The sequence below is a fragment of the Barbus barbus genome (assembly GCF_936440315.1).
Source record: "Barbus barbus genome assembly, chromosome: 32".
Classification (NCBI taxonomy): Eukaryota; Metazoa; Chordata; class Actinopteri; order Cypriniformes; family Cyprinidae; genus Barbus; species Barbus barbus.
The window spans coordinates 22,820,657-22,833,423 of NC_136760.1; the positions used below are offsets into that span (position 1 = coordinate 22,820,657).

Below are 12,767 nucleotides of genomic sequence, written 5' to 3' on the forward strand. Positions count from 1 at the left end.
TGATACAAAAGGCCTTTGCCCAGTTAAAACAGATGCGTAGAGGTCATTTTTCCTAAATGGGGTCACTATGATTTGTGGGGTTACAGTTATGGACATCTCTGTCCCGCTTCAGCTCTGGCTGGCCTCCATGAAAAAGCCAGTGATGAAATAAAACTTCCTGTACAGAGCGTACAGCCACAACACACACAAACCATTACTTAGAGTCTGACAGTGACTATTATGCACCCCTTGTTCTGCACTTCCTAAGATGCAAGGCATGCTGAACAATAGCACAAGCTCATAGAAAGAATAAAATATTGTGAATTGGATTTAAAAGCGTCTCTGATTTGTTCAGAGGCTTCACAAGAGCTTTGGATTACGAGGCTGGGAACAAGACACATTTTCCACTTTAACTTTCAACCACAAGCTTTCTATTATGATTTTGATTTAGAGTAATTTGAATTTTTTTTATTTGATGTTCAATGAAAATCACAAGCACAACTGAACGCATAAAAGCACAACTGAACACATAATAAAAATCACAGAGAGAGTGTATGCAATTTAAAAAATATATCTATTTTTTTAATTCAATGAAGGATTTGACAGACTGATTCAAATTGTAACTCCAGAGTATTTTTTTAATGATTAATTTAAGAGATGATTCAAAAGAGTAATTTCATTGTGAATTGTACAACACTGGTAGTTTTTGATTCACTAAAAAGTAAAAACAGTTCATGAGAGCCATTTGTTCATGAATTGGACTACACGGATCACGCTAAAAGTTTAAAGGGGTCATATGATGTTGATTAAAAGAACATTATTTTGTGTATTTGGTGTAATGCAATGTGTTTATGTGGTTTAAGGTAAAAAAAAACACTTATTTTCTACATACTGTACATTATTGTTGCTCCTCTATGCCCCGCCTCTCTAAAACGCATTGATTTTTGCAAAGCTCATCATTCTGAGAAGCAAGGCGTGCTCTGATTGGCCAGCTATCCAGTGCGTTGTGATTGGCCGAATACCTCAAGCGTGAGACAGAAATGTTACGCCCCTTAATGTATTGTGATGCCGTGTCCCAGCGCGACGACACAAAAACAATAAAACCCATTGTAAACGAGGCATTTGTTGCATCCATTGGGGACATAATTACTGATTGTAATGACTTATACTGTCTTTTTACGCATCGCGTTACATCACGCCTCATAAACATTACCATGCCTGCATTTGTGATCGGAGAAACGACAAACAACAAGCACTACTCTACACTTCTCAAAACTCGTGTACTTACAGGCACGAGTTACAAAACTTACAGGCTGTGAGTCAGAAGCGTCAGACTGTCCTTGCAAAGTTGGAATTGTCCCACTTTATAGAAACAGCCTTTGTGCAAGCCTGCATTGTAGGCTACTCTTCCAGGTTCAGGAAATAGTCCTCCATAAAACGCGCTGCACAGTGCACACACTCTAATATTTGGGTTGAACTATTCTGGAACAGTGTTGTACATACAACTTAATCACTGATTTCTAGTTGTGTCCTCTTTTGGAAGCTCAAACAAAGTACTTTCGCTTTCATAACGAAACACAGCGTCTCCAGGACATGGCGCCAGTGACAGCAACAATACTACAGCCAGAATAATAGTTCCACCTTCTTTCTTTGCGTATACATTTGGGCAGTGTTATGCAAATCTTCCCACACCGTGACATAGACATGTGAGGGCGTGTTTAAATGAGCTGTTTTAGGGGAGCGTGGCAGAGTCTTAACTTTTATAAAGAATGTCTCTTTGGTTTTGAGACTTCAGTCTTTGCAACTTCAGGGATCTTATTCTTATCTATGCATGAACAGCTTGTAACACTCCAAAGAGAAAGGAAAACTTTAAATCGCATCATATGACCCCTTTAAATGCATGTTTTTCCGCCATTATTTCACAGTATGCACTTTTTTTTTGTAATCCCATTTCATTTAATTTTAATTTAGTAGCGAATTCAGTAGTTTCATTAGTGTGAATGCAATTCTGATAAATAAATAAATCACTGATATATGAATGAAAAAAATAGTTTTTTTTTTTACCCATACCAATGTCAGTCGACAAGATACATGCATATTTTAAATGCCTTTGGTTGGTTATTGCAAAACAATATTTTGTCAATAAGCATCCTTGAATCTGCATGCAAAACTTCTGTAAAGTCTGCATTTAGTTTATAAATTAAATTACTTATGCTTTCCACAAACAGTATGTAGGAATCTCTTAAATTAATTGTGCAGAGCTTATGCTTTCCATAGTGTCTCTTTTCTTAGCCACCCTGCCGACACGCATTTGGGCCCCAAAATATTCCCATGTATGGTCAGCATGAGGCTGTCAGCTCTTGTTACCCCAATATCACCCAGCAGCTTTGAACGAGCAAAGCCCACCGGAGCAACAAGTTCACAGCCTATTGTATCATTTCCGCTAGTGCGAATGCATAGAAAGGGGTCATTCAGGCCAGCCTCACCTGATACAAGAACCTCGTTGCAGTAACAGTTGTGGAAGCAGGCACCAATTTATGAGCAACGGAAAATATAGAACCCTCAATTCTTCAAGGATCACTGGGACTTGGAGACCACAGTGAAACCGTAGCCAAAAACAGACAGCGAGTATTCAGAAAAAGACTGTGATGTAAAGAACGTACAAGAGAGTGATAAATGCTCAGAGGAAAGGAAGGGGAAAATTTCCCTTTCCTCTGTTTTTCTTGTCTTTCTCTGATTGAATGGAGAGCTGTTTAGTTGACTCCGAAAGCAGTAGTCATTATTTTGACAGAGACCCACCAACAGAAGGTTAAGTCATTACAGAGGCATCCTAGGCCACTTTCAGCTCTCAGATATTTCAGGCATTTGTTTCAGAAGTAGTAACCAACCAGCCAAGAGTCTGGAGAGAATGGACCGTCAGTGTCAATGGACCTTTGAGAGTTTTTGTCACCACATTTGTTAATGTTACGTCAGCATTATTAGTCATTGAAAATGAGTCATGACTTCACTGAAATAATGAAAAATATACACAAATAATAATATTAATAAATAATAATAATATTATTCTATTTTTGGCATGTTTAATTTTTAAAATATGAATACAAAATATTAATTACTTTACTTTTAGTCATTTAGCAGACGCTTTTATCCAAAGTGACTTACAAATAAGAAAAAGTAACTAAAACTACAAGTTAACACTCTGTAAATACTCTATACACACACCCATTTAAGAAAATACAGAAATTAAATTAAATTGACAAATGCATACAACAACATTTCAATAGTAAACATAAAAGGGAAAAAATAAATTAAATAAAAATAAAAAGTTAATAAATAATAAAGTTAATTAATTAACCTTAATACCCTAAATATCATAAAAATTCAATAAGCTGATAAGCAAAAATGCATGTTGATTGTAAATGTTTCTTCTGTTTTGGTTAATAGTCTAAAGAGCAGTGCTGATTTATATAAAATATGTTGTCCTCCATAAAGTTGTTAAGCAGCATAAGATGCTTGGGAACTTCATTATTATTCATCATGAATTGATAACTTCTCCATTTGTTAATGCCAATATGTAAGATATACCAACAGGTGGATAGTTCTGTGCGGCCTAAAAATGCACAAGCATCATTTTTGTGTTGCTCCAGTGCCATAGTTTTATCATTTTTTGTGATAGTGCTGCCCTCTGGTGGTACTTTCATGTGCTTACATGCTAATGCATACATATTGCTGCATGAGGTCAAATCAAAGGTCAAACACTGACATTACATTATAAGGAAAGGTTTGTATGCGCAGAAAGCAAGTTTGTATACGTAGAGTTGTGATGAAAGTTCACTTAGATTCAGTTTGTTTTCTGTGACTGTGTACTATTGTATATATATATATATATATGTATATACGTGTGTGTGTGTCTGTGTGTGTGCGTGTATGTATATATATATATATATATAAAATGACAATTGTAAACCCTCACCTGATCAGCTTCATCCTCTCTCCAGTTGCTCCTGGTAATTGAAATTCTCGTTATATTGCAACCAAATCTAGAAGGTAACGAATGGCAAACCTCAGTCTACTTCCAGCGGTATAAAAACCAGCGGTTAAACTTAGTAATGAGTGTATGTGTATGCGCAGCAGTGGAAAAACGTGACTCACACTGTAAGGATGGTGGGGTTCAGACAGGGGCGAACTGGCTGAATGGGGTTCCTCTGAGGGAACTGGGTCAGGTCTCTGGGTCCAGGGTGAGATGAATGACGGATGAAAGGGATACTGTTGGATATTAGTTCTGTCTGTTGCAATCAGAGTTCAAATCCTACAGATTTAGCTTCTGTCAGATACAGTAATGACTGACTTTTAGTCTTGTGTCTTTCTGGTGACATGGTGGTTTTGGGCTCCTATAAAGATATGTGGGATATGACTGAGCATTATTGGTTATATGTCATGGTAGAATATCACAGACAGAGAGTTTGAGCATGTAAGTGTAAGGCAGGCATACAGTATATCTAATGTGATTTCACTCGCACTGTTTTACAGGGATTGTACTCAATGAACTTTCATGTAAAAAAAAAAAAAAAAAACTCTTCATTTACCTCTAGAGGGCGACCAGAGAACAAGGTAAAATAGAATAGAACATTTAAAACGTTCTTTATTTAAAATATTTAAATAGTGTATGTTTATTAAAGTATACCACTGATTATGAAAACAACAGATCTTTGACACTTTATACTATATCACTATATCATGTTATTTATTATAGTATTTTGTAATGAAATTCAGTATTACAGTTGTGCTGAAAACATAAGAGCTATAACACAAAATACTTTTTAGCTAAAGTGTATATTATGTATTAACCTTGGCTCTCAGTAGGTTTCCATTATTTTGTAGCAGAAAGATTCAATTATTGAATTTGCTTCAAATTGTTTCCATGAAAATTTATGTTCTTATTCTTTTTATTATGTATTAATCATTGTATTGAAGCAATAAAGTGCTGAGTGCAGAATTATGAATATAGTCATGGTGGCTAAAAGGGTTGTAAATGTTCCACATATTCACAATATTGCTTAGCTTTTACCTAATTTCTTAATTATAACAAATCGTTCTGGTTCCTTGATTCTCATAAGTCAAAACCACATCCCAACCATCTTAAAAACACGCTTGACCATGAAAGGTAATACCTTGGTATTGGTACACACATATCTTCACTATATCCTGTAGTTTACATGAACTAGATATCAGCAGTGTTAAATGACATGTGATGTGTTGCAGGTACATGAGAGAGATGATGGGGATGAACTGAGTATTTGTAAAGCCCCATGATATATACAAACCACTACAGCACCATGAGAAGTTGTCAGATGCAAGTCTGGAAAGTACAGTAGATGAATTATGACTGTGCGTGGACATGAGTGTGAACGCTCATTATAATGCTCCTGGAGACCATTCTTCAACATAATGCTAAATTTTATAACAGTCAGAGAGTTACTGCTGCTCCTGTTAAAGGGATAGTTCACCCCAAAATGAAAATTCTGTCATTAATTACTCACCTTCATGTCATTCCAAACACGTAAGACCTTCGTTCATCTTCAGAACACAATTTAAGATATTTTTGATGAAATCTGAGAGCTTTCTGACCCTCAGACAGCAATGCAACTACCACAACTACAGGGCAAGAAAGGTAGTAAGCACATCATTAATATAGTCCTTGTAACAGTGGTTTAACCCTAATTTTATGAAGCTATGAGAACTTTGTGTTCTTTCAGCAGCACCACACTGTTGAATAACAGTGTTTATTGAGTAAAGTTATTTTAGTTTTCTTTGCGCACAAAAAGTTCTCGTAGCTTTATAAGATAGGATAATATCTTAAATGCTACAAGCATCAGTTGTTAATTTTAAATTTTAACCAATATCTTAAAGACAAAATAGATGTTAAAATTCAAGTGGAGGAAAAAAACTTTTATTATCAGAAGAATGTTAGACATCCAAAACTACCGTAATTCCTCACATTTGTTTAGCTGAAGATTCCCTATTGTGAAACATTAAAATTTAAATAGTTAATTTTCACGCCTCCTATGTTCTCAGAAAAAAAACAACAACCCTATTTGACAGTTAAACTTGTTAATTAGTTTGATTTGGCTAAATTATGCATGTTTCTTCTTTGGCTGCTGATTAAACTATTCATCCTGCAGGCATATATTATATTATATATATATATATATATATATATACACACACATCTCTATATATATCTCTCTCTCTCAGGTATGGGTGAAGGGAGCGAGGACTCACTTGCAGGAGGAAATAGTGAAGTGAAGTGACATTCAGCCAAGTATGGTGACCCATACTCGGAATTCGTGCTCTGCATTTAACCCATCCAACGTGCACACACACAGCAGTGAACACACACACACCGTGAACATACACCCGGAGCAGTGGGCAGCCATTTATGCTGCAGCGCCCGGGGAGCAGTTGGGGGTTCGGTGCCTTGCTCAAGGGCACCTCAGTCGTGGTATTGAGGGTGGAGAGAGCGCTGGACATTCACTCCCCCCACCTACAATTCCTGCCGGCCGGAGACTCGAACCCGCAACCTTTGGATCACGAGTCCAACTCTCTAACCATTAGGCCACGACTTCCCCTAGTCAAATAGGGCTTTATTAATAAAATAAAAATCAAGAAACAAAAACTACCCTGTAGGGGAAAACAGACTGGCAAGGCAAGGCAGGACAGGACTTCAAACAGGGTAACGTCGACGACGAACTGGCACAGGACTGCAAACACAAAGAGAAACACAGGTGGGGCAAATTAACCAATAATCAGGAAACAAGGTGGGTGGGGTCAAGACAATTGACATGAGAGCACATGGCATAGAACCAAACAAGACAAGCCATGTGCTTGCACAAAACAAAAACACATAGCACATGGCCAGTAAAACAAAATCACTAGCCATGTGCAAAACAGGACACGAACATGCAGCTAATGAGGAGACTCATAAGCTGCATCCTCAAAAAAAAAAAATAAAACACACAAAAAAACACAAGCTGCATGCAACAGAGCAAAACAAAAAAAGCACACAGCCGAATCCTAACCGTGTGCCGAACAAAACACACACACACAGACAGAGGAGCGCACGGCCCGAGCGAACTCGAAATCGCACGCTCCCACAACAAGAACAAACCTGGAGCGTGAGTGTCAGAACCCCGACACGAAACCAGAACAGAGTCTGAACAAGACAGGAGTGCCGGGATCCGAACATCACGCCCCAACATGAAACCGAGCACGCAGCTCTCGCACACTCGAAGCCGCGCGCTCACCAGAAAACAAGAGAGTGTCAGGGCTCCGTCACAAAACCATGAATAAACTAGACCGAAGTGACAGAACCCTCACATATATATATATACACTCTCATGTGTGTATATGTGTGTGTGTGTGTATATATATATATATATATATATATATATATATAGTTTTATATATATAAAAAATCACCTATCTATCTATCTATCTATCTATATATATATATATATATATATATATAGTTTTATATTAAAAATCGTCTATATATCATATATAGTTTTATTTTTATTTAGTAATATTTTATTTTAGTGTTCATCATTTATGTAAATGTCTTGCATTGTATTTTAAGAAAGGTTCTTGATGAATAGTTGAGTATAAGGGGAGGAGGTTGGTGATGGGAGTGATCATCAGATGTTCAACCTGCATGAAAACCATCCAGACATAAGATGCTTTTCTTTTCTCGTTGTGCTTGACTATTTATAGGACTTTTCGCAAAAACAAAATGACGACGTAGAAGTTCTTCATTCGTGTCCATATGGAGTATGCAGCGTTGAAGTATATTAGACGTTTCACTGGTCAGAAAGATGAACGCATCTCAGCAGATCCACTTCTCTTCCTTCTGGAAAGTTGAGTCGGTAATCATTTCTGTCATATTCTCGATTATTTTTTTGGTTGGTACCGTGGGGAACTGTCTTGTGCTCGCGGTTCTCATTCGCAACGGCCAGATGAACACAAAGAGCACCAACCTGTTCATCCTGAACCTCGGGCTGGCGGACCTCTGCTTCATCGTCTTCTGCGTGCCTCTCCAGGCTACCATCTACACCATGGACGAGTGGGTTTTTGGACAGTTTGTGTGCAAAGCTGTGCACTTTATCATCTACCTGACCATGTACGCGAGCATCTTCACGCTGGCAGCGGTGTCTCTGGACAGGTGCGTTCTTCTTATCCTGCTGCGGGCGTTTCTTTCCAGTTCAGAGACTCGTGTTGAAACGCATAGTCTTATTGATTAGATGTTATTAGCGACAACAATATGCAATAATTGTACACAAGGAAAATAATAGCAAATGCTATAAACTTTATCTGCTACCATATTGTCTTCGGCAATGTGTGATTTAAATAATTTAAATATTTTTCATTCTCTTATTTTGGTAATGTTTTGCAACTATAACAATGTTGGGTTGGATTTTAGTTATTAATATGGGTTTAATTCAGAATAATAGGGATATTTTCTCCCAGTCATCTCAGTTGACCTTAATTCACCCTAGCACTTTAGATATTAAATGAATAATGTATTAAATATAATTACATCAATCATAGAATTATTGTGAAGGATTTTTTTTTTTAGAATAATGGCTAAATTGCTCTTTTTTGTTTATTTCTAAAAATTGTTAGCAATAAAAAGCACACTCCAGAAAGGAAAATTATGTCATAACACTGATTGGCTGATAGCAGCGAAAAAAAATATTTGCACAGAACCAAAACCCTTCAGTAGCCAGTAGCCAGTGTTGGGAAGGTTACTTTGGAAATGTAATAGGTTACAGATTACAAATTTCCCTATTTAAAATGTAATAAGTAGTGTAACTAACTTCAATTACTTTATTAATGTAACTGATTTCATTTGATTACGTTTTGATCACCTTTCTAAATTCCTAACAAATGTTTTCAACTGTTAATCATTTAGGGTTAACCTTAGTACTCAGTGATTACAGTAAAAAAAAACTTCATAAAATCACAAAATCAGACTTTAGCACCTCTTTTTACTTTGAGATCGATCTGAGGTAAAATGCAGATTTAAAGTCATAACAAGATATAGTTTAATACTGTTTTTGAAATCAAATCTTTGCATAGACAGGAAATGCTGGTATCTAACAATGATACCTAGTTAATCTTAAAAATATAAAGCATATTCATAAACCCAAATAGGAAATAAAACAGTTATCAAATAAGCATGTCTATTCTATCCTAAACTCCTGAAACTTTGGTGTCTCATATTTTAAAGCAGTCAGTGCAATTTGGGAAAGAGATCAATCTGTGCGTGAAAATATTCAAATGTAAGCCCCTTTGTAATCGTTAACATTTTAATAAGTAACTCTAATTTAATTACACATTTTTTCTCAGTAACTGTAACATATTACAATTACATTTATTACGTTACAGGTAACTAGTTACTCCCCAACACTAGCAATCAAGCAGTGTAGGGCATTATATAATACCCTGTTTAATTCCACATCAAGAGAGAGATTTAAAGAATGCCCATTAAGTAATTTGACAACAGACCATTAAAAAAGTATGTTATAGTATGACATTTGCGTCACTTCACTTCCATTCATAAATCTTCTCCTGTGGCCTCATGGGACAGTAAACTGTCTATCAGATACGCACTTCAGAATCTCATCGGAAATAGCTAAATCACCAGGGGACTCTTTGCTTATTGTGAATTCAGACATACTCTGTTCACATATTGTTTTTCGCCTACTATACATTAGGGAAGTATGCAATTTTGTATGTATATGCCATGAACCACATTCATCATCGCAGAGCTGACCCTGCTGAAAAAGTCTATGCTGTTTTTTTTATTTTTTATTTATTAAACATTTTTGATTTATAACTTTTTACAGCAGAGCCCAAGATCTGCCCATATAAAAAACAAACAAGCAAACAAAACCCTGGGGGTTACAGTACAAGGGATAACAAGTGCATCTCAGGATTTCGAGAGGTCTGATAAAGTGTTAATAAGGTCCAACCAAAATTTCATTGTCTTTCTGGTGGCACCATGTATTTTGGCTGTGGTACACTCCAAACAGGCAATGTCCAGCAAGTATGACATCCACGTCAATCTAACCGGAGTAGATGGATCCAACCATAGTTTTAAAATAACCTTTTTGGCAGCAGTAAGAGCAGCAGACAGAATCCTTTTTTGATTGACAGACAACGACAGCAACGAATCATCCAGCAAAAGAAAAAGCAATGGGTCCTTTTGGATCTGAGTCTTCAGTAGATCCAACAATAAGTCCTGTACCAAGGACCAGAGCAAGGCAATTTGGGGACAGTCCAAATATATATATATATGTATATATATATATAATGTACCTTGACTAGAGCTGTTACACAGGTGACAGAAGGGGGTCAGACTTTCTTTTCATTTTATATAATAAGCAGGGAGTGGCATATGCCTTATAGATGAACTTATAATGGATCATTTGGTGAGCTGGGTTTTTAGAGGTAACAAAACAATTTCCCCAGACATTGTCCCAATCAATCACAGTGTCAAGTTCTCTTTCCCAGAAACCCTCAGTCAGAATGTTTGAATACTGTCGTACCACAAGTGATTTATAAATGATACTCACAATACCTCTAGAAGCCATTGGATGAGGAGATATTTTAATCGACCAGGGTACTCCGTAAGCTTTCAGTGCAGATCTTAATCTTCAGTACAGAAAAAAGGAGAATCCTGGGAGAGAGAACGCATCCTTTAGGATCTGAAAGGACTTGAGCCCATAATCGTTGTACAGGTCTTTTAAAGTGTAAAGACCACATTCAACCCAGCATTTGGAAACGAACGGTTTGTTACCAGTACAAAGATTATTATTATGCCAAATGGGGGTAAAGTCACTGTAAGAATCTGAAGCTCCCAAAATCTTCTCTGCTGCTTTCCAGGTTTTGATAGAATGGCATATAATTGGACCAAACTTTTCCAGAACTTTCTTAGATATTCCAGTAAAGGGTAAATCCTATAGACACAATGGGTAAATAACAGTTTGTAAAGCCTGGGACAGGGGAGTCAACATCTAGCCACGTCCTAAGTGGTTTCATCTGGTATGATAAATAATAGGGCACAAATCTGGTAGGGATAAGCCACCATGAGGTTTTAACCGGTGCATAGATTTAAAACGAATACTAGGTTGTTTATTATTCCACAAAAATTTGGATACTCTCTTTAAAATAAGCCTATGCTGGTTTAAGGTGGTCATATCTGGTCTAAGCTGGTGTTCAGCATGACCAGCAATAAAGACCAGTTTGAAAAAAAAAAAAACTCAAAAACCACTACCAAACCAACTAGCTGTTTAGCGCTGGAAAATCAGCTAAATCCCCCCACCCCCCCCCCCCCCCCCCCTCATTTCTGTTTCAAAAAAGGCTCTTTGTTGCAAAAGAAGGTTCTTCAGATTATAAAAAGATAAGAAAGAAAAGGGATGGTTCTTTGTGGAACCAAAAATAGTTATTCTAAGGCATCGCTGAGAAGAACCTTTTAAGCACCTTTATTTTTAAGAGTGTAACTTTACTCATTTCTAATTATTATTGACGTATTATGTTTGCATTTTCCCTACAGATATCTCGCCATTCGGTATCCTCTGCGCTCAAGAGAGACCAGAACTCCTCGTAACGCTCTGACCTCCATCAGCCTTGTGTGGGCTCTATCGCTATTCTTCTCCAGCCCTTATCTCAGCTACTACCAGCAGATGGATCTAGACGGGACGACCGTTTGCATCCCGGCGTGGAACACCCATCATCGTCGAGCCATGGACGTCTGCACCTTTATATTCGGCTACCTGATTCCAGTCCTCATTCTTGGCATCACGTACGCCCGCACCATCCGCTACCTCTGGACCTCCGTGGATCCCATGCAGGACATGTCGGAATCCCGCAAGGCCAAGCGCAAGGTGACCAAGATGATAATCATCGTGGCTGTGCTTTTCTGTTTATGTTGGCTGCCACATCACCTGGTTATCTTGTGCATGTGGTTCGGACACTTCCCGCTCAACCACACGACCTACATCCTCCGCATTCTCTCTCACCTGGTGGCGTACACCAACTCCTGCCTGAACCCCATCGTCTACGCCCTGGTGTCTAAACACTTTCGAAAGGGCTTCAAGAAGGTGTTTGGCTGCGCGTTTCGTAATCGGGTCGTAAACCGGATCCGCACCGTGCAACCGGCGCAGATGGTGAGCCTAATGGAAGCTGCTTCATGCGAAGGATCCAATCATAGAAACGGGTCAAACCGGGGTCGTCTCTGGAGCAAAAGTAGCAAGAAGATGATGACGAGTGCCTTCATGACATTTAATGTGACATAATCCACTTACACTCTCACCTACTGTCAAATCAGTGCTCTACCAAAGTATAAAACTCTTCTGTTCCGGTGGCTTTTAACAACATTTGAGCTGTGATTACATAACAGAAGTTATCATATAGACGCAGATTGTCAGGTAGAGAAGAAGCAGCACTTTTTGTGTTCTTGGTGAGGACAGTGACCGATGTTTAAAATGAAAGTCTCTCGCGTCTGTGTTTTGTCAGTGTTGGCAGCTTTCGTCACTGCAGTGGTGGCTGTTTGTTTTCTGATTGTGAATCATGGTAGGGTTTTCCGGAGGTACGAGCAGATTTGATTATCAGAGGACAGTGCCGGCATCAAGTTGTTCACGGCGAATATTTATGACAATTTGATCATATTTGAACATTTTTTTTTAGAATTTATGCTCTCGGCTCCTTAAGGGTTAACGCCTACAGGA

General features: G+C 37.9%; 1 protein-coding gene across 1 annotated transcript; it reads left to right on the forward strand.

The window, feature by feature from the left end:
• Positions 1 to 7,850: 7,850 nt before the first annotated feature.
• Positions 7,851 to 12,335, forward strand: LOC306852736 (galanin receptor 2a; the record flags this gene model as incomplete). The annotated part of the gene is made up of 2 exons (XM_079389797.1): positions 7,851 to 8,197; positions 11,594 to 12,335. 2 exons carry the CDS (start codon positions 7,851 to 7,853, stop codon positions 12,333 to 12,335), a joined length of 1,089 nt encoding a protein of 362 aa, XP_079245923.1.
• Positions 12,336 to 12,767: the final 432 nt, after the last annotated feature.